This window comes from Pseudopodoces humilis, chromosome 4, assembly GCF_049639895.1.
Source record: "Pseudopodoces humilis isolate 2021_Gansu_Grassland_sample_001 chromosome 4, ASM4963989v1, whole genome shotgun sequence".
Lineage (NCBI taxonomy): Eukaryota > Metazoa > Chordata > Aves > Passeriformes > Paridae > Pseudopodoces > Pseudopodoces humilis.
The window spans coordinates 20,692,490-20,714,715 of NC_142203.1; the positions used below are offsets into that span (position 1 = coordinate 20,692,490).

The window sequence follows — 22,226 nt, forward strand, 5'->3', positions numbered from 1 at the left end:
TAAATGTGAAGGTTTTCATCAGTAGTCTTTCTAAAACACAGTTTTAGATTTTTCAGTAGAGAAATGTTTGTTTGACAGAATAGAATATATATTAATATTCCTGTTTAAATAGTATAATTTGACTCCTCTCTAGAGCACAGAATGCAACCAAATGTATTTTTGACATTTTGTCTCCTTTGTGAGGCCCTGTAAATGACTTCTTTGTGAGGAAGCAGTAGTACTTTTTTTAATTTGGAGTAATAGAACAGTGGCTGAATAAAATTTTTGCTTTTTTAGTATTTCCTCCTGTAAAAGTGTATTTTATTTCATTTTAGGACATCTCAGTTCTTCTTCCATATATCCTGTTTGTCGTGCACCTTATCTGCTGGCTACTTCCTGCTCTGATGGAAAAGTTCGATTCTGGAGATGCAGGGTTGTCACTGAATCATCAGCTACCTCCATGCCACAATATGGCACAGAGAGTGATGTTAAATATATATGGGAAGAATGGCCATTACTGATTGAGGATGGACTTCCTAGTAGCAGTGCTATTCATGTTCCAGGGAGGCCAGCTGATGTCAGCTGTGCACACACAAACAGATTAGCAGTAGCGTACAAGCAGGCAGCATCTAGAAATAGCCATCTTTCTCAAGATTTTGTGATGCATGTTAGTATTTTTGAATGTGAATCTACAGGGGGTTCTTCTTGGATTTTAGAACAGACACTTAATTTAGATGAGGTAGGCACCATGTTGGACTCTAGTGTTGATAGCGATTTAGTGGCAGATAGCCAGCAAGATACTTCTCTTCTCAACACCAAGCACTTGGTACACTTAGATTGGATGTCTAGGGAAGATGGCTCACATATTCTGACAGTGGGAATTGGATCAAAACTTTATATGTTTGGTCAGCTGTCTGGGAAGAGGCAAGAGCAAAATGGTAACGAGATTGTAGCAATCTCCCACAGTGGCAGTCCTAAGGCTGCAACCCTTTCTGGGTTTGTTTTGCTGCGTTGTGTTGACTTGGTTTCATCTGTGGAGGGGTCACCTCCTTTTCCTGTATCCTTGTCTTGGGTACGTGATGGCATTCTGGTAGTTGGAATGGATTGTGAAATGCATGTTTATTCCCAGTGGCAATCTCCTAAGCAGGAACTAGTTAGTACAGATTCCTACAGTGGAAGTATGCCATGCATAACTAGCTTAATGAAACAAAGCCAGTCAGCTGCCTCAGGTCTGCATCCACCAAAGAGAACCTTGACCAGATCTCTGACCAGCCTTGCACAGAAACTTAGTGGGAAAAGGTCTGCCTCTGATCTGTCTGTGGAAATGGAAGATTCTGGTCTTTTTGAAGCAGCTCATACATTATCTCCAACTTTACCTCAGTACCATCCATATCAACTGTTGGAACTCATGGATCTTGGTAAAGTACGCAGAGCAAAAGCCATTCTGTCCCATTTGGTGAAGTGCATTGCTGGAGAAGTTGTTGCTGTAAATGAGTCTGAGCCTAATCATGACAAGAGGCTCAGATCTCTGACGATCAGTGCTAGTGGAAGTACTGCAAGAGATCCAAAAATGTTCAGCAAAACAGATACTACAGACTATGTTGAAATAGACTCTGTTCCACCACTGCCACTGTATGCTCTGCTTGCTGCGGATGATGATTCATCTTATTCCTGTTCAGAGAAGTCAAATAATCAGAGTAGTCAAAATAAAAAGGATCTGCCCAATGACAGTTACGAAAATCTCTTCCAAAATACTGCTATAAGTACAGATGACCTTGTCACATTTGAGGCAGATGAAGACAATTCAAAACCAAAAGTAATTGATCTTTCTCAGTACAGCCCAACTTACTTTGGACCAGAACATGCTCAAGTTCTCTCTCGTCACTTGCTTCATTCAAGCTTGCCAGGTCTGACTAGGATGGAGCAAATGTCATTGATGGCCTTGGCAGATACAATTGCTACTACCAGTACTGACATTGGAGAAAGCAGAGATAGAAGTCAGGGTAAGTTGTCTCTTCCAAGATAAATATACTACTGTGCTTCCCAACCTTTCCTGGGACTTTTTACTCTTTTAGAATATTTTTGTGCCTTGTAAGATGATGATGCAACTTCATTTCAAAGAATAATTGTTTCAAGACCTAATGCTTTGATAAAAATAAAATTTTCTTTTGCTACCTGGTAATGGTACTGTGAGTCCATCAGTCCACATGCTATTTATATTGTTTTTTTATATTATATTTATATATATTAATTATATAAATTTGTACTAGTTATTTTTAATCCACTTTTGAAGAGACAGTAATAACAAATATTTGTTGCACTGTGTAGAGAAATTGAGAAATAATTTGGTTTGGTTTTTTTAATATATAACACTTTTTGTTTCTTGCATTAAGCACAACAAATAAACTTCAAGAGTTTTTATATTTGAAATTTTTTTCTTTCACTTTTCTTGAAGGGAAGAATTACGAACTAAGCTATTGTTTACATAATTAAAGTGTTAGTAGTCACAAAATTGTATTTCTTCTGATAAGACCCATGATACTTACTTGGAGTAATTGCTGTAAAATGTGTCTTAAAATATTTATCTCCAGGTGGAGAGACTCTTGATGAGTGTGGTTTAAAATTTTTATTGGCTATCCGGCTTCACACCTTTCTGATAACTGCACTTCCTCCTGTGCATCGAGCCCAGCTGCTTCACCAAGGTAACTGATGTGTTTCCTTAGATGAGTTTTAGTGACGTAGCTGCACTTATAAGTGGTGTGCTGTTGACATGCCTCAGTGATTTAATTCATTGGGTTTTTTTAAGAAAATATTGTCCAATATGAATGAAGGCTAGAGCGGAAAATATCTTACTTGGTTTTTGGTGAAGGTCTTGGAACTGATTTTTTTTCTAACAAGTTTTTAGTTGGTGAGGGAGTGTTCCTGTTTACCCAAATTAAATGGCTTTCTAGTACCATGTTTTTCCAGTAACTTTCTGCAGGAATAATGTAACACAAAACTGTACCTATTTATGTAGGAGTTTGGTACATATTTGGGAAAAAAATTACTACTGGGACTTTAAATTTTTCTATATGCTTACTGTAATTATACACTCAACTATTTAATATAGGAAGTGTTTTTTGTATAATTTAACTAGTTCCATCCTGATATTGCAGATGACAGTGAGATGGATTTGATTAGTCATATTCAGATCTAAAGGAGTGGCAGTGATTACTCCTTTAGCTGTCATGACAGGTGATAGAATTTTCAATCACATGGTTTGTCACCCCTTAGCTGAATCAGAGGTTGGAATTTGCCAGGGCTGCACAGAAGAGTATTGCAGAGTTAGCCTTCTGATGGAGTAATTTTAGTTGAGATACTTCTGCTTCTGGTGAGCTCAGAAATTGGTGAGAGTGAGAAGTGCTTCTGGGGCACATGCAGGAGTGTCTTTCTACAAGGTACCATCTGGCCCTCACTAGAGTTGCAATTATCCATAGCCAGCTATGTTGTGGCTTAATAGTTGCTGTCTTCCTCGTGAGATGTTTTAATTTCAAGTTTTCTTTTGTATGTTTATTCGCAAAGATGTTTTTTTCCTCTGATTATGTGAAACTTGTGCATTTTCTAATCCAAGTCAAAATTCTTCAATCTTTCAAATATCTCAAAAAATTTTGAAAAATACACTGCATCATGGCTAATCTTAGCGCCACTTACTATGCATATAGTAAGAGATATAGAGCTTCATAGAGAAACTCTGTTCTTTGCAAACTCACATAGGGAGTTTGCAGATGAAAAATTGTTTCCAGTTGTATGATTTTTCTGTAATATTTGATGTGCAGTCCTAACAAATACTCTTAAATTTCTGTTGCCTCATCAGCAATGGACTGAAAAGCTCAAAATAAACAGAAATACTTCCCATCCCCTTGTCTTCAGGTTCTGGATTAATAATGAATTTCTTCTGATTTTTTTTTTTTTTTTTTAATGTTTATTGTATAGGCTTATCTACGAGTCACTTTGCCTGGGCATTCCATTCTGTAGCAGAGGAAGAACTCCTGAGTATGCTCCCTGCAATGCAGAAGGGAGATCCAACATGGTCAGAGCTCAGAGCTATGGGTGTAGGATGGTGGGTTCGAAACATCCACAGCCTGCGAAAATGCATAGAGAAGGTAGAAACAGCATTCAGCTCTTCTCCAGTGTTTACCTTCTATTTATGTAGTTTTAATTTTTTAGATAATGAAGTTTTCCTGAATGTTTCGTGCTGTATTTTTTTGTATCTATACTTTTCTGTATCAAAATGAACTTCTGTATTTAGGTGTTTTTTAGTACTTTAGACTCCAAATTCCATTGTGGGGTATATTTTTTGCTCTTAAAATTTATTTGCTCTCCATCTTAAAGGTAACATTGTACAGTGCTTATTGTGGATGCTCAAGATACAGTTGGAGCATATAGTTGTTTTTTATAGCAAAATTGAGAAACAAGCTTCTTCATAGAAACTTGTCAGATGTGGAAACAACTTAGACGTTATATGTACATCTGTCATGCAGACTGATTATTTCCCATGATAAAAAAGCCCTTCTATTGTTTTGTTTTGGCTTGGTGGTTTTTTTTTTTTGGTTTTTTGAGGGTTTTGTTGGGTTTTTATATTAAATATTTTAATCATCACAGTTGTGGCAAAAAGCCTAACCTCATTATCACCTCATTATCACTTGTTTTAAGCGCTTGAAAAGCCAAGTGTGTTGAGCTAGAAAATGGCATGCACAATATACTTTGACTACAAAGCACGAAATGGTAAAATGCATGTCTCTACTTTTACTTCAGTAATTAATCATCACTTTATTAAACTTTACTGCCTTGCATTGAAAAAAAAATCCATGTATTCTGGGCCTGAGTTTAAGATTATCTTACATGGGAGTTGGACTATTCTTGCTGCCACTTACCCTTTTTTCTTTCAAACCTCCAAAAATAATCTATAACCAATTTTTCTCCTGTTTGTCACTCGTCCCATCCTGTTTTTCAAGATTCCATCTGTCCTTAATTAATTACCAGAACAACTAGTAAATTAATTTTGCTATGATACTAAAAACTGATTCTAGATATAGGGATTCCCATTTGATCTGAAAAACAGCTTCTAGAACTGCAAGAGCATGAGCTAAAATGGGCTGTTTTATCTTCTCATGTTCTTACATTAGACTCATAATGACAGGAGGGCTCCTATATTAAAGAGAACTTCAGGGCGCTATGGGGTATGGGATGCCAGAAGCAACCAGAATCTCATTTAAGATGAATTTAAATTGTGTTTGTTTTCCTGCCTTTGAACTGTCTTCTCAGGTGGCTAAAGCAGCTTTCCAGCGAAACAATGATCCACTTGATGCTGCTATTTTTTACCTTGCGATGAAGAAGAAGGCTGTTATCTGGGGATTATACAGGTATTCAAGCTCTTACATGGAATTTTACACTGTTAAGTATAATTTTGGGGGAAAAAATTGAATGCGATGGTAATCCAAAGGAAGCACAAATATTTCCATTGAAAGCTGAGGTTTTATTTATAAACTAGTCATTACATTGAATTAGTGGTTTCTAACCTTATATTTACTGAAGGAATTTAGTTGCTGTTTCTGAAGATGCTGCAAGTTTTAGTCTCAAATCTCCTGTAATTTCAGTTACTGCTTAATTCTTTTGAGGACTAGCAGTGTAGTGTATGAAATGTCATGCCTATCCTTTACATAAGTGTTTGTTGTTAAAAGTTTTATCTTCAGTTCAGGGGACTGACTTAAGTCTTTCTAACTGGTGTTTCATAATACAGCATTCAGTGTTGCCAACCTTGCATTGCCACTTAAGAGCTCACCTGAAGAAAAAGAGATTTTATGTATTTGGATCAGGTTATTGAAAATACCATTGAGTTTTGTATTTACTGAAGTTTCTGCTATTTTAAAATATGTAGCCTTCTCAATTCCCAGTGTGGTGAGAAGGAAATGCCTCTGCATTTCCTGATCTAAAGATCTGTGTAAAATTATACTGACATCTGGAGGAATTAAGAACCATAATGCAAGTAATAAAAAGTAAAATGTTTTTATCAATTATGTTCAATATGCAGGTCCCAAAAAGATACTAAAATGACGCAATTTTTTGGAAATAACTTTACTGAGGACAGATGGCGTAAAGCAGCATTAAAGAATGCTTTTTCTTTGCTTGGCAAACAGCGTTTTGAACATTCTGCAGCATTTTTCTTGTTGGCAGGACATTTAAAAGATGCAGTGGAGGTAATAAATTTGTTTACATTGTTTAATAAATAATGTATTAATTGTATAATAAATAATTGTATAATAAATAATGTTTACATTGTTTAATTGTTTACAGTGTTTTAATTGTTATATTGTCCCAAATGTACAAATATATTGAATGCAGTTTGCATTTTACATTAGTATGACCCCTGAAGCTTCTTACGCTTTCCCTTTGTGCTCTTCTTTCCCATGCCAAATGAGTGAAAAATCCAAAACCTTTGTCTTTACATTCTGATTCCTTTTTAGCTGTCCTATTACTGATACTGAAAAGTGACATGGGTAATTTCTCTGCTCTAATACTAAGGGGCCTACCTGTGATTAACTTCCTTTCTGATTGTCTACCCAGTCCTATAGGAAGACAGCACAATTTTTCATTATGAATTTCGAGACCTGGTGTTTTGGCAGTGATGTGGATTAGCTCCTAGAATCCCTTTACAAAAAACAAAACAAACCAAAATTATTTCCTGTGTCTGTTTGAATTACAAAATTGTGAGGAAATTAATCTCTATGATAATGAAGGATTTGCTTTGTAAACCTCTGTAGCTAAAACAAACCGAATCCAAAGGTGGCATGTGCATACTGGCAATCATCTATTGAAGCTGGTTGATTTCAAAGATCTGTGTCATGCCATACTTAAACTGAAGAAATGCAAATCCTGCATGCAATACTTGGCTACACCTGTTCTGCTTAGTTCCTGCTCACTTTTTATGGAGTTGATAGACCTACTTACTTTAATCTGAGCAGATTTATGCCACTTCCTGCCCTGTAATCATTTTGAACTAAGTAGAAATGACAGGGTTTGATCATTTGAATATGCTTATTTTTAATTAGGTCTGCCTTGAAAAACTGCATGACATTCAGTTGGCTCTTGTAATATCAAGACTTTATGAATCAGAGTTTGAAGTGTCTAGTACTTACAAATCTGTACTACAGAAGAGAGTTTTGGGAAGTGTGTCTACTGGAAAAGAGAGCTCAGGAAACATACACTGTGACCCTTTCCTGCGAAGTATGGCATACTGGATTTTGGAAGATTACAGCAAGGCTCTTGACACTTTGATTAAACATTCTGTTGAAGATGGAGGTAAGACTATTGGCCTGTTGAGTTGGTTTTAACTAATGGTTCATTTAAGCCACGGTTTATTAAAGTGTCATCTGAACAAAACCAGGTACCGCACAGTTGCTCACCATCGTTGGTAAATACTATCCTTTTAAATGTAACTGTTGTTGCAGCAATGTATGTAGACTTGAATAGCAAACACGGTGACTGTATTGTTATTATCCTATATCCCATGAATGCATACGTTGTCCTTTAAGCATGCGAATATCAGGATAATGGAATGACCCTGCAGTAATGTAGCTGGTTTTCCAGAAGCAGTCTAAAGATGAAGAGACTAATTAACTAACTTAAATTAATCCAACTCCATCACAGCCTAAGACAAAATTTCTGATAGCCTACTTACATAGGAGAGTCTGGAAGACATGGTGTTTTGTAGCTTTTAGTCCTTGGTAACAGCTGACTACAATAATAGACTACTAACAGAAAGATTTTGATACTTGAACTGGTACGAGGAGGCCCATGTGTGGCCTGAAACAGCACGTAAGTCTCCTAGAGCAATTCATTTCTATGTTCACTTGCTGGCTTGATAGGCCTTCTAGGAATTAATTGTATTATTTCCTAAAGGTAGTGTTTTCATTGAAGTTAAATGCTTCAGGTCCTTGGTAGTTAGCTGGTTTCAGTCCTGACTACTGAGAGAAATTGAAATAAAGGCTCAAATACTTAGAATTGCGTAAGTAATTTGTGAAACTGATTTCAGGAGAAGTTACATGCCTCAGGAGATTTTGAGCAAATGAGGAATATAGTGTTTGGTTCTTGCTATCTTGGTCCCATCTTTCTGTGTAAAATAATTTTCAAGTGTTGCTAATTGTTCTCTGATCAGTTCAGTGGTGTCTTGCCTTATTTTCTTACCTACAATGTGCTTTTTCATGTAGGTCTCTCTGTTAACTGTCACCAGTTGTGCTATAACTCCTGGTATAGAGAGTAAGGATTTATTTCAGCTGTCCTGAGCCCTTTGAAAACTGTGTGAATCATCTTAGGCTGATGCTCATATGTCTTCAGGGTTTTTCTTCTTGTGGACATGGAAATGGAATAAATTGGTGTTGCATTGCTGTGTAATTTGTTTTGTGTGTACTACTGCTATGATTATGTATAGATGTTATGAATTTCCTGGTTTTATTTTAAGTTGCATTTCTTTTAAGATGTAGACAAAATAAAAAATACTAATCCAATTTTTTAAAAGAGACTTTAAGAAAATATCTCTAAGATGTAGCATCTTATTTTCTTTAGAGATGGAAGATGGAGACCTCAGAAATCTAAAATTAACAGAAAAGTCGTTTGACTTCAGTAAAACTGGTCTGACTGCAAGGAAAAGAAATGGTAGCTGTTTTAATACAAAATTGTCATGCCTGCTTCCCCTCTGTGGTTATTTTTACTATGTTTGCCAATGTTCTTCCCACTGAGATATTGAAATTATAAAGGTGCACAGGAGGGTACAGTGAAGTAAACAGTAGAACAAATATGAAGTAGACAGTAGGATTGATGCTAAGACCTAAAAGTCTTTTGATGAACTTAGGACTTTGCAGATAGGTTATTTCATACAGAGTGGTACATTTTCCTCATGCCGCCATGTCTTTTCAGATGATGGAGATGGCTCATCAAGTTGCAACCCTGCAGTGTTTAACTTCTATAACTACCTAAGAACACATCCTCTCTTGCTGAGACGTCATTTTGGCTCTTCTGATACATCTTCCACACACATTTGCCTAACAGTGGAAAATGGATTAGCTGACAGAATCAACCTAGGTGAAAGACGGCTATTTTTCACCACTGCATATGCTCATCTAAAAGCTGGTTGTCCTATGTTGGCCTTAGAAGTGTTATCAAAGATGCCCAAAGTTGTCAAGAGATCAAAGTCATTCTGTAAATCCCCTAGCTTAGTGGATACTGATAAAGATTTCTCACCATATTCTCCAGTTAAAGAGTTTGAAACAAAAGATCAAGCTTCCAGTATTGACTGGTCACAGCCAGTATTCAATGGTCTAGGTTCATCTTCAGATTGTTCATCAGGAAAACATTCAAGTTCAACTCTTTCCTTTGACTGGAGCCAGCCAAGTGCTCTGTTCCAAGATGAGCAATTGCAACTGCAATCAGACAGTGATGAAAATGATGAGAGTGAAGATTCTTCCCTGGTAATGAAAGAGCTAAAACCTCTGAGGAAGACTGAAAAATTACATGAAACAAGTTCAAGCTTCACAGAATCTTTTAGTGTAGTTGATGACAAAGATATTCTAAGTCCATCAGAAGATATCATTTCAGCACAACTGAAGTTTAGAGCATGCCTGAAAATCCTTACTGTGGAGCTTCGTACACTGTCCACTGGCTATGAAGTAGATGGTGGAAAGTTGCGGTATCAGCTTTACCAGTGGCTTGAGAGAGAAGTGGTAGCTCTTCAGAAGACCTGTGATTATGGTGTTGAAGTAGAAGACATACAGTCAGGAGTTAGAGGCATGCCAGCAGAAGCTACATTACATGAAAACACTGAAGACTTAGCTGCCCGGGAAAAAGCTATGCTGCAGAAAGAAGACTTTCAGAAAAGACGTCAGTGGCTTCTGAAATACCAGTCTCTCCTCAGAATGTTCCTTAGTTACTGTGTACTTCATGGCTCACATGGTGGAGGCTTGGCGTCTGTCAGAATGGAATTAATTCTGCTGTTGCAGGAGTCTCAGCAGGTATGTGGCAGAGCTTAGGTTGTGTTTTCTCTGTGTCAGGTTTGTAGATTTATTTGAAAGTGTTTTGCAATACTTTTGAAATTTTCCTCTAAAAAATGTAGCATGCACCTATTTTTTAATAAATCTAAATCTGTTTTTAACAGGGTTTTTTTTGTACATTGCTTATTTTTTATTGTTGTTTTTTAGAATCCTTTTCCCTCTTTCAAAAGTATTCAGAAGAATATGTACTATTTTTTTGCGTGTGTGTTTCTTGCTTGTTTTTAGGAGCAGTCAGTACAGATGCCTTCCAGCCCTCCACCAGAGCAAAGCTCCATACCTCTCCTATTTGCTTGCACAGCTAGTGCCAAAACAGTAGTGGCTAATCCATTGCTACATCTTGGCAATTTAACTCATGATATATTACATGCTATAATAAACCTTGATTCGCCACCTCATCCAGATACTCAGAACAGCAAGGTACGTATTTTTTAACAGTTGTTTTGTTGTTGTTATCATCTAGTTTGCTGAAGTCACAAATTTTTTTCAGACAGCATGCAAACTTCATGATGTGCCTATCTGTGACAGATAATAAAACCATGAAACATAAACATTTTTATGTAGTACTTACTTTGAGCTAGAAGAAATGTCCACTGATCGTTACTTGTTGTTGAGGTGTTGAGCATCTGGTTCAACAAGCTGTTGTAGGTTGGCCTCTCTAAAAACAGGATATTTGTCCAAGAGGACATTTTTATGGAAAACATGTTACACTACATCACCACCATAATATTTGTCTTTATGACAGTGTGTTCACTACTTATGTTAATAGCAGATTCTGCATTTCATTCTTGGACCTAAGTAAAATTAAATGTCGAAGTATAAAAACTAATTGCCAGTGAAGTTCAGTAAACCCAGACTTTTTTATGAAACAGCATGTGTTTCACACATTGTGTGAAAAAATTGTTTCAGAAATATTTCTCCTGTACTTAACCTTTGACTGGAAATAAAACTTAGTTTTTCCTGAAGTTTTATACGTTTTAAGGTCCCAAATCATTTCTCCTTTTACTAAGGATTTCTAAAGAACACTAAAAAGATGGCTTAGTTCCTAATTAGCTTTGTTTTAGAGGGAACAAACAGATAAATTTAATCTGGTTTTGTTTTAATGGAACCTTATTGATCAATAGATTTATTGATCAATAGCTACATCTCTAGCTTTTTATCTTAGTGTGTTTTGTGATACATTAAGAAAAAGGTATCAGCTGTGTTAAAAGTACTGATCAGTATGATACTGAGTAAATTGAGTGTCCAAGAGCTGCATAAAAATTGGTCAAAAGCTAAGCTGCATTATAGTTTTCATTCTGAAATAAAGTCTTTGTGTTCTGAGGCAGCAAACTGCCACTGTTTTAGGATGTAATTACGTAGGACTGTTGTATACAGGCTTAAAACATTGTGAGGCGAGTGAGTTTTCCCCATCCTTTTCATGGCAAGGTGATGTGATCTAAATTTGTCTGAAGCAAAGGTTGGCTTTGTAAGTGCACAAGTACTTAGACCTTTCATGTCCAGTGTTTGTTACACGTCTGTATTCAGAGCGAAAGGCTGTGATACTAACCACAGCTCACTTTGGGTGTATTAAGTTCTGTAAAACTTTGTCTTACAGATATATGTAATGCATACCTTAGCAGCGTCGCTCTCTGCTTGCATCTACCAATGTCTCTGTGATGGCCACAGCTACAGGTAAAGTCTTTGAGAAGTGATGTTTAGACATCTGTCTCATTGCAGTCGTGATAATGCATAGGGCACCAGAAGACAGTCATGACACTTGCCTGCATCCAGAAAGTGCTATCACTTGAATAGTTGTAAATGTAACTTTTTAAAATAAATATAATTTCCCTCTTCTCTGTTTCCCAGCTCATTTCAAGCAAATCAGTTCACTGGGACAGTGTACCAGACAGTCCTGTTAACTCAGCATCATTCTTTAAGAACAGGAAGCTTAGAAGAAACAGTGACTCCCAACACATCACCTTCTCAGTGGCCAGGTATCTAGACTTGATTTGTTTCTTTCCTCTTAAGGAAAACTGAGTGATCTGGATCCACTGTAAGAATATGTGGCTATGAATTTCTAGTAGTATTTGTAACAGCTGTGTTGAGTTCTTTAATTAAAATGTTGTATTTTTTTTCAGAACATCTAAATTAGTGCTTCTGATTATTCACTAAGTCAAGTTGGTTTATATTGCTTCCTTAACTAAAAAGTGGTAGTGCTGGATATAGTAAGCAGGAGGTAGGGTGAAGTCATGTCCTGTGCTCTACTTGCTCTCCCTTGGGTATTCTACTTCCTGACTTCTAAGACAGACTGGGAGGGCTGTCTTAGCTTGTGCTCCAACTAAGAATTGTTTTACCTTTTGGACAACTTTTGAACTAACTTGAAACTACTAAAAAATGAGACATTTATTATAAATCTTGGTTTTCCATAGCTGCCAAATTAATGTCAGATTTTTAGGTGATAACTTAGAGTGTGCTAAGATCAGTGGTGGTGAAACTACACTAGGGAGCTACATTAGAGGGAGTGTAATCGACATAATATATCTAGGTATGAGCTTAAGTGTACAGCACTAACTTAATGTAAGCATAGCCAGGAAATGTGCTTACTTATTATGAGAATTGTTTCTTAAATCATAAAATTTCACTTCAAAAATCTTCCTGGAGAGCCTGTAGCAGTGTTTGTATTTGATGCTATGCCATTTTTTCTTTTCTGCCAAACATTGTCACTGAATGTAGAGATTTTATAGAAAAGTTAGCTTGTCATCTGTTTTCTTGTTATTTAATTAATTGCATTTAATTAATTTCTTGTTAATTAATTAATTAATTAAATTAATTTAATTAATTTAATTAATTCCTGATGAGTGGGGCACAGAATTCTTAGCAGTTTTTTTCATGAATAACATCACCTTGAACCAACTTCTATTTTTTGATAAATTCACATACTATATGTGCAAACTGGAGAGCATGAGAAAAAGCAGGATTATTTGACCATGACTATGTGCATTTTCATTTGTGTGCACAGTGTCACAGTTAAAGCCCCATCTGAAACTACAGCCTTTTGTGAAAGCATAAAAATACTACAAGATGTTTAGTACTTGGGTGAAAGAACACTTGACAGACAGTGTGTACTGCAAGTTGATACCCGTGATTTTTGATTGGTTTTACCACTGAAAAGTAGGAAGATGTAATTACAGGATTTTAATGCAACAATAATAATTGAAAAGGTGTTAGACATTTCTTTAACCATTAGTCCAAAACAGGAAGCTATAAAACTAATAAATTGTTAAAAGTTAAGAGCTTGCCTCTTTCTTATGAAGTTTTCAACCTAGGTTTCAATGTGTAGAACTTGGAATTTTTCCACATTAAAAATTACTAAGTTACAGTGCTTTCTTAAGTGCTTTCATAAAGAGTATGTTTATTTTACATAAACAGGAATGACAGCTCTAATACGTCTCTTGAATTCTGCTGGTGAGGAAGCCCAGCCAGGTCTCACAGTTCTACTTTGTGAAATTCTAACTGCGGTCTATCTCAGCCTGTTCATCCATGGCCTTGCAACACATTCTAGCAATGAGTTGTATAGAATTATGGCTCATCCACTTAACAACAAAATGTGGTCTGCTATCTTTGGAGGAGGAGCTCATATGCCCAGCAGAGGACAGCAGCAATTAAAGACAAAAACTGGTTAGTTCTCTTGTTTTATGTTTACTTGTCTTCTGGGTTTTTTAAGAAAATTGTGATTGCTGAAAGCTTAATTACTTTAAGTAGTTTGTGTTCAATAAGAATTCAGTATGGTTTTGGATTTGCATAGAAAAACAAGAATTTGAAGTTAGTGGTGTAGATTTTGTGTAGAAGAGGATGCTGAAGCAGAAGTGAATGCTACTGAAATAAGATTTCCAAGTAGCACAGCTGCTCTAATATTAGGAAGCTGATCTTAGAGAGTTTCCAATACTATTACAGCCTAGTTTTCTGTGTTTGTTTTAAAGCTTTCCAGTTCTCTCCTAACTGGAATATATTCCCAGTTTACAAATACAGTATGTTTTCTCTCTTTGACAGGTAGGCACTTCCCAATGCCTAGCCCACATCAGGTAGTAGTGTTCTCCATGGAATGCGTGGGGTTTTCCAAATCCCTCACCTCCTTCAGTACTCATAGTCCTACCAAACCTTCAGGCAAGATACTAGATTTAGTTCTAGGCCTTTACATGAAGTTTGCTATGTGTGGCGGTTTTTTTTGCACATGCAGAAAGACAGAAAAACTTCTGTTTGCAAGCCATGATAAAAAAATTTAAAGTAAAATTTTTGTAATTAAAGAAGCACATAAATTGGGCATTTTTAAAAAAGAAAATTGTCAGCACTGTAGTATTCTTATGGCTCTTCATTTGAAATAAATACTGAATATAAAATTACTTTGACCATGGTTTGAAAAGATCAGAAGTGTTTCATATCTTTTTTGGAGAGCTGCTTGTTTTGCTTTTTGAATATAAGCATTATTGTGCATGTGGATTTCTAAGTGTTCATTTCAGACATTACAAGTGAAAGGTGTCTTGTTGATATTCTAAGAACCCTCTAGAAAAGCAAACAGTCTTCAAATTTCAAATTCAGGTAATGATAAGTTATCATCAGGTCCAGAACAAATTACTGTAATGCTTTTATTTTTCATATAGTTATGTGCTTTTTAATTTAGTTTGACTTCTATAAAAAAAACCAACAGCAAAAATGCTACAATTAACTAAGTTTTTAAAGGAAGATTTTGTAAAGACAAATTTACTTAAACTCTGATTACTTTATAAATCACATCTGCACATATATGTAGAGAGATAAAATGTTATTTTTTATTTTTTTTTTAAAAATATCATTTAGATGTATGTTATATATCAAAAAGTCTTACATTTATGGAAAACTGTAAATGTGGTCTGTTTAAATATCTCCATCAGACTTTTCGAAAAATGTTTTCAGAGTAGAGATCTTTAACTGAAAGTGAGCTCTTATTCTAGATCTGATTCTCTGTGGAACTTTCTCTATGGTACTGAGTAAACATTTCTCTCTATCACTTTAGTAACGTGAGTATGTTTGCTGTTGCAGAATTGTCAGAAGCCATAACTGGCTTTTGTTGGCCATTCTGTTAGCTAGGTGTTTGTAACTGTATACTGAACTGTGTTAATACTACTGCTGCCACTGCTTTAAATTCCTAAGTATTTTTACAAAGAAGTGTATTCTGAAATGCATATGAAGTATAGCCTATCTGCTGCATGTTTTTCTGAGGAAGAAATGCTGGCTGGCTTTGCAGGTTTAATGAAAATACTGCTGGAAGAATCCAGAAGCTCAAACTAAAAAATAAAGGGAAAAAGGAGCATTTTTAAATACTAGTTTTTAGGGATCATCACTGAAAAAGGGACCTAGACGTATTTTGGAGTCTCTGTCTTTGGAGTTACTCAAAAACTTGAACAAACTAGGCCATCAATTAAGTCATCCCTGTTCTGAGCAAGGGGTTGGACTGGGTGTCCTTCAGCCTATGGAATTCTAGGATTCAGTGGGCTATTATTTTTTTTTTTTTTCAATGTGTGTTTATGTAAAACAAATTTGGCGGAAAGGTATTTCTCCAAAGTTCTTTCTCTGTCACATTGAAAAAAATGGTGGGAGGAGAAAGGAAAAAAAATAAGATCTTCAATGAAGCAGAAGGTCTAGGATTAAAATCAACTATATTCTTGTGCTTTTATTGTTTCTTTATTGTTTCAAATACTGAGAAATTACTGGAATGCTTGTTACAGTCAACTGTGCCATATTCTTCTGTACTATTGTTTGGATTTTTTCAATATCTTACCATTTTGTTATGCATAACTAGACTCTTTTCCCTTATGTTTACTTTTAGGTTTTTGTGAAATGCTTCTACTCTTAAATGGAGATCAAAAGCTAAAAATTCTGAACACTAATAATTCTAATACAATTAGATTACGCATGTCCTCCTCCTTGCCTCCCTTCCAATCCTTTAGTACATATCTCAATGTGGGTGCGAGTGATCTCCAAGTTTGAACCTTATTTTAAAAGATCATAACTCTAGGTACAGCATTTGCCAATAAAGTTATTTCTCTTTCTGGCCCTTTGCTTTTGTTAACTTGAGCATGTAGTAGCTTTGAATATAAAATTTCACTTTAGTAAATATGATCTTTTTCTTAGACTAAAATAGTAAAAACAGGAACCAAAAACCAGTACCTGGTAGTCTTAAAAATTCCCAACCCCTATTAGGAATTAGTTTTTTATTAAGAACTTGTTTTAGTGCCTCTGTCACATAAAGATCAGACAGAACAAAGCAGTTGGAATGCTTTCAGATCACTATACTTTTCAACCATGTTTCTTGATTTTGCAGTTGCAGCAAATGATTTTGGCAAACAGAACTAGCACATGATGTTTGTTTTCCAAGAGGCAGTTACCATCTGAAAAATAGTCTTGATCTTTTTAGAATCACATTTACCATATTTCTCTTGAAAACTACCTTAGAAAACCGTTTTATAATTTAAGTCTATATAGAGATGGTAAGTTCTCTATCATCCAGAAATTTCTTAAGGAAGAATTTGACCTTCGCTTTAACAGTTATAAATCCATAGTTTCATTTCATACATTCAATTATTCCAAGCTGCAAGAACAAATGAAGAGAAGTTGAAAGCAATCTGTCTTTTAGCTCTTCCTGGGAAGGTGGAAGAGAGGTAACAGATCTTTTGATTATCATTGCATGTCTTAGAACCTGGCAGAAATGAAAGGATTTTCCTTGTCTGTTTCCTTGTCCCTTTCCTGGGAAATAACATAAATTTTCCTTTTGACTTACAAGTAAAATGGGAGCAAAGATAAATGCTTCAAATAAAAAAAAAATAAAAATTAGAAATATATAAGAAATTTCAAAGTGTTTCTAATTGGTAGTTTGAAATCCCAAATGATAGTCAGAATTTTAATGTAGTTAATTTCTATGAGAATGTATAAAAAGAAATTTGCATTAGTAGTGTATTTCAAACCACTTAGGTAGTTGTTCTTTCATTTGCCTTACATACTGATTTTTTTCCCAGTGGCTAGCCTGCAGTATTCTTAACAAAGAGTGATCCAACAGAAAGGAATAAGATACTTTTAAAAAGTGAAACACTTGCTTTTTGAATTCTGCTTAGCAAAACAACCTGCAGGCCTATACTTGCTCATTTCTCTATCATGCAGCACTTACTCCTTATTTCATGCCTAGTGAATTTCTTTTTTTTTAAGTAGTTGCTAAAAAATAGCTAAAAATTCATGGTGATGCATGTGCATGCTCCTTAATTGATAAGCTTTAAATAATGAAGTGAAAATGCATTGTACTGCAGTTATTGTGGTATTGACTTTTAGTACAGGTAAGTGGATTTCAAATACTATCCCTAATGCAAAAAAAACGAATTATGATACAGTCTAGAAGTGTGTCACCTAGTTTTATGATATTCCTGTTTCAAGATGAAAGATGGGATGTCTTAATCTTGAATAGATTACCTATGTAAATTGTGTTGTGGCTGTTGTGGTTTAACCCCTGCCATCAGCCAAGCCCCAGGCAGCCACTCACTCATTCCCCCACTGGCAAGACCAGGTAGGGAATGGGAAGGGTAAAAGATAGAGAAAGCTTATGTATTCAGATCAAGATGATTTAATAGCAAAAGCTGTGCACACAACCAGAGAAAAACGGGGGATGAATTCACTGCTTCCCACAGGCAGAAAAGTGTTCTGCCACCTCCAGGAGAGCACAGCCCCATCATGTGCACTAGTGACTTGTGAAGACAAACACCATCCCTCCAAATGTCTTCCACCTTCCTCCTCCTTCCCCCACTTTAAGCACTGACCATGATGTCACATAGTCTGGAACATTCCTTTACCCATTTGGGGTCACCTGTCCCAGCTGTGACTCCTCCCAGCTTCCCAGGCACCCCCAACTCCCTCACCAGGGTGGGAGTACAAAAGCAGAACAGGCCTTGGCTATGTAAGGCCTGTTCAGCAAGAACAAAAACATCTCCATGTTATCAACCCTGTGTCCAGCACAAATCCAAAACACAGCCTTACAATAGCCACTTGTGAAGAAAGCTAACTACTCCAGCCTCAAGCACCACAACAGTTCAACTGTTTGTGAAGAAAATGTTTGCCTTCATACACAGTCAAAAATCTTTCTGAATCTTTGCATAACGTGTTTATTCCTGATTCAGGAATGACAATGAATAAATTCCATTGACTAGTGTGAATGCAGAGAATTTGTCCATTAGAAGAAAACAAATAAAAAATGGTGAGGTATGAAAAACCTGGAAGTTTTTTAAAAAACATGTATTTAAATCTTACATGGCTCAGAGTTACAAATTTTACAGTTGGCTCAGTTTGTGTTATGAGCAATTAAGTGTTATATAGGGAAATAAGTGTTTGTAAATTACCACTGTTTTTCTTTTGTTTAGAATGTTAGACCTTCTTTTTCAAGTGATTGGAATACCCATAAGAGTTTTGAAGGACATAGTCTTTCAGGCACCTATCAAGACTAGAAAGTCTCCTTTGGATAAAACATCAAAAAAATAAGGGTATAGGAAATACTTTGTGGTAGTTCACTCCAGGAGCAGACAGGTCTGCTGGCTCTTCTTTTGCCCAGCATTATTATAGGAGAAGGTAATTTGGGAGCTTCAGTGGTTGTTAGTTTTGTGGGCCTTTGGTAGCAGAAGGGAATAGGAAAGTTAAAACAATACAGAATCCATTTGCATTTCTAATGTTCATGTTAGTTCACACTTGGAACCGGTGTGGCCCAACATGATGCTTGAACTCAGTGATAGACATATCTGTCCCTCAGGTGAGCTTTTTACACCTACAGAATTGCTTTCCTGGCTCCTATTTACTACTGCTGTTAGATCATAAGGTAACCCATACTCCCCTCTGCTTAAGAAAACTGACTCATCGGCTAAATCCGTGTTTGAAGTTTTGTGGACTCCAAAATGAAGTTCAAAAAATGAACTTCCTTTTTATCTTCATATTTAAGCTTTCTTTGTTTTACCTATGTCTTGAACCCACTCCTTTGTTTCACTGTAGAAACTGATCTCTGTACATTACATGTATCTATTTGAAAACAGAATTAAAAATCTAAAAAAATCCCAACCAAACAACAGCAAAAAACCAAACACAACCTCCACCTTTTGCAATCAAGTAGGAAATTTTCTCTGTTATGACAGATAGCAAAAAAATCTCCAAATATAATTTCTTTTCTCCCATATCGCTTTCACTTCTGATGTGTTCTGGAGAGTCAGAACACTAACAATTGTGACAATTGGTGACAGGTGACAATTGGTATAATTCCTCCTCTACTAATAAAAAGACTGTATTAGAATATGATACCTAACAAGATCCAGAATGATTTCACGGTGATATCAGGTGATACAAATGTGTTAAGATATTCCTGAAAGCTTGAATGAGCTTTTTCCTTCAGTACTGGAATAATCAGGAATGGAAGTAAAATCTTCCATTGACACTTAGTATCAGTGTTGGGACAAGCAAGGGAACCTCTCTACTCTTAGAATTTAGGGTATTACTGCAAATGATTAATCAATCCCTGTTTAATAAGTTGTATGTTAGATTGTGTTACTTAAAATATGATCTTTTATATTTGCTGGAGGAAAGTATTGTCAGGCCATAGGGATTTGGCAGAACTGTACTATTTAGAAAAAAATTACAGATCTTCACTAGAGAGAGACATGGAGTTAAAAATGGGACTATGAACAGCAACATTACATATTTGCAATATATATTCTGAAAATCAAGTCTCCTGGCTTGTCTTAAAAGCAAGCATAATCAGTATTCAGTAGTTCCTAGTAAAGCAATTGAGTTTTGCAAGATCATTGCTTGAGTAATATTTGTCACCTGTGTAAGAAGAGATCTTCTCTTGCAGTTTTGGGTGTATTATTTGTGCACGGAGTTTCTACATTCTGGAGTTCTAGTTATATATAAGTTTTGTGTATTTGAGGATTAACATTCTCTATGTTTAGTGGTTACAGAAATGCTAAGATAAAATTCTGAAAACTTGTAATGGTGAAGTTTTTACTTTTCATTATGAATCCCTTTATTGAAAGCAAGAGGAAGGTAGAGCACAAGGTTTAAAGCAACATACTCTGTTTTCTTCTTCCATAGATGATGGAGAGAAACAGCAAAAACATTACAGGCTTTCATTAAAAACCTCTCCAAAAGAGAGTTCTCAGTTGCCTACGTTGCCATTGGTAGACCAACAATCATCATCTTACAAAGAAAGATTTATTCCTCCTGAGCTTAGCATCTGGGATTATTTCATTGCAAAGGTAATTTTTTGTTGTTTTGACAATTATGTGTCTTTTATCACTTCTGGATGGATAGTTATTCTCTTCTTAGTCATTATTTTAGGTACTAATGTGATAGAATCTGCTTGTTTTTATTGCTCATATTTAGCTTTTTCTAAAATGCAGCCTATGCATATTTTTGAAACAGCTTTCTTGAAGGCTGTTTCATTAAATTAATTTTCAGATTATGATATGAACAAGTTGTGTTGATTTTTATAATTACCGAGTACAATTGTGTAGATAATTACGGGTCAGCTATTTAGGTGAACAAGGAAGTGCAAGAAGCATTTATTGGCTATTTTAGCTGGATGAAATGCATTTGCATACTGGAAATCAAATTATGTTGCCTTGTTAAGTCTGTCTTGTGGCAGATCTTTCTTTGTAGAAAGTTAAATACTTCTATGGAGTTGTATGCACATTTCTATATCAAATGTTATCTACATAAGCAAAATAAATTAGGTAAGTGTATTTTAGGAGCAAGGACAAAAAAGAAAATGCAAATACTGAATAGCACAGTGAGGCAGTGATAGTGGGCTGATCATAAATATTGAGTACTGTAGGGAGAGGATTGGATTTCTCTGACCGCTTGGAAGAACTGAAGGGAATCCACCCTGATGGTCTTGGCTTCTCTCTGACAAGCTCATTTGTCCCACATCTGGTTTGGTATATCTTGCGTGAAAATAAAACAAGATTTGGAAAACAGTGTTTTCATCTTCAACATTAGAATTTTCAGTAATGTAAAAAATAGTTAAGGTGTTAAAGTATGTAGTGCTTATGGACAATTATCCTTTTCATGAGGTACAAACTCCAAATGTTACTAAACTGAGTAAGATGATGTGTCTGATTGCTATAATGATTCAATTTTTAAAAGGAAATTTAGAATGAGATGTTGGCTAGAAGATATTTACAAAATTTTGTTGAAATTTTTAGCCATTTCTTCCATCGCAAAGTAGAGTGGAATATGATTCAGAAGAGAGTCAGGAAAGTGATGAAGATGATGAAGACAATGATGGAGATACATTTGCGTCAAATTCACATAACCAAGAGCATTCTAATTCAAATTCTTACAGGTAAATAACTCTCTAGAATGCAATATATTTTGCCATAGATTTGCATTTTTTTTTTATTTATTTCTGAGATCATATACCAATTACTTGATATTTCAGTGTACTATCTAGACTTAGTAGTTAATTTTTCACAATAATTATTGTATTCATTTGATTAGTATGTGATTTTTGAATTCAAAGTACCTATAATAATCTAAAGTATGGTTTGTAGTTTTCAGTAGTTTATAATGAGGATTTGAAGCTCTAAATTTAACACCTTTTATTGAATAAGTGAGAAAATAATTTTCCTATTAGAAAATGACTTACTAGTGCTTTCTTGTTAGTTGGTCACTGATGAGATTGGCAATGGTTCAGCTGGTACTTCACAATTTGAAGATTTTCTACCCTCTGGCTGGACATGATCTTTCAGGTAATAAGCAGCAGAATTGTCTCTTCGTACCTAATTAGCACATTTAAAATCAGTAATGTGTTGAATAATATGCATATGTTGTACCTTTTAGTTCAGAAGTCCTTAGTTTTTCAGTGATATGGGAATAAATGTTCTGATACTGTTTATCATACCGGTATTTTTATGAAATGACATGGTGGGTGGCTAAGATGAATGGGTGAGAAAGAGTGCTCAGGTCTCTGCATACCTATGCTTTCTTTGTTTCTTAGTCACTCATAAGAATGTTTGAAATATATATTTCCTGGAGGAAACATTATCATTTTTTTGCAATTGATGGAACATAGTTCCTAATCCTTGTTTCATAGAATCATAGAGTGGTTTGGTTTTGGAAAGGGTCTTTAAA

At 35.5% G+C, this 22,226-nt stretch overlaps 1 protein-coding gene across 3 annotated transcripts in view; it reads left to right on the plus strand.

Moving 5' to 3' along the window:
- The window catches only part of DMXL1 (Dmx like 1), a 78,163-nt gene that overhangs the window by 36,446 nt on the left and 19,491 nt on the right, over positions 1-22,226 (plus strand). For 2 of the 3 annotated variants that reach the window (XM_014257084.2, XM_014257085.2), the window contains 14 exons: positions 315-1,982; positions 2,571-2,681; positions 3,952-4,121; positions 5,284-5,381; positions 6,050-6,215; positions 7,068-7,317; positions 8,932-10,022; positions 10,287-10,478; positions 11,656-11,732; positions 11,907-12,034; positions 13,470-13,718; positions 20,187-20,350; positions 21,299-21,438; positions 21,759-21,844. In XM_014257084.2, the coding sequence (XP_014112559.2) occupies positions 315-1,982; positions 2,571-2,681; positions 3,952-4,121; positions 5,284-5,381; positions 6,050-6,215; positions 7,068-7,317; positions 8,932-10,022; positions 10,287-10,478; positions 11,656-11,732; positions 11,907-12,034; positions 13,470-13,718; positions 20,187-20,350; positions 21,299-21,438; positions 21,759-21,844 (4,590 nt within the window). Of the gene's footprint in view, positions 1-314; positions 1,983-2,570; positions 2,682-3,951; positions 4,122-5,283; positions 5,382-6,049; positions 6,216-7,067; positions 7,318-8,931; positions 10,023-10,286; positions 10,479-11,655; positions 11,733-11,906; positions 12,035-13,469; positions 13,719-14,090; positions 14,205-20,186; positions 20,351-21,298; positions 21,439-21,758; positions 21,845-22,226 lie in introns of all 3 variants that reach the window. The other variant, XM_088054600.1, reaches the window with a different exon arrangement.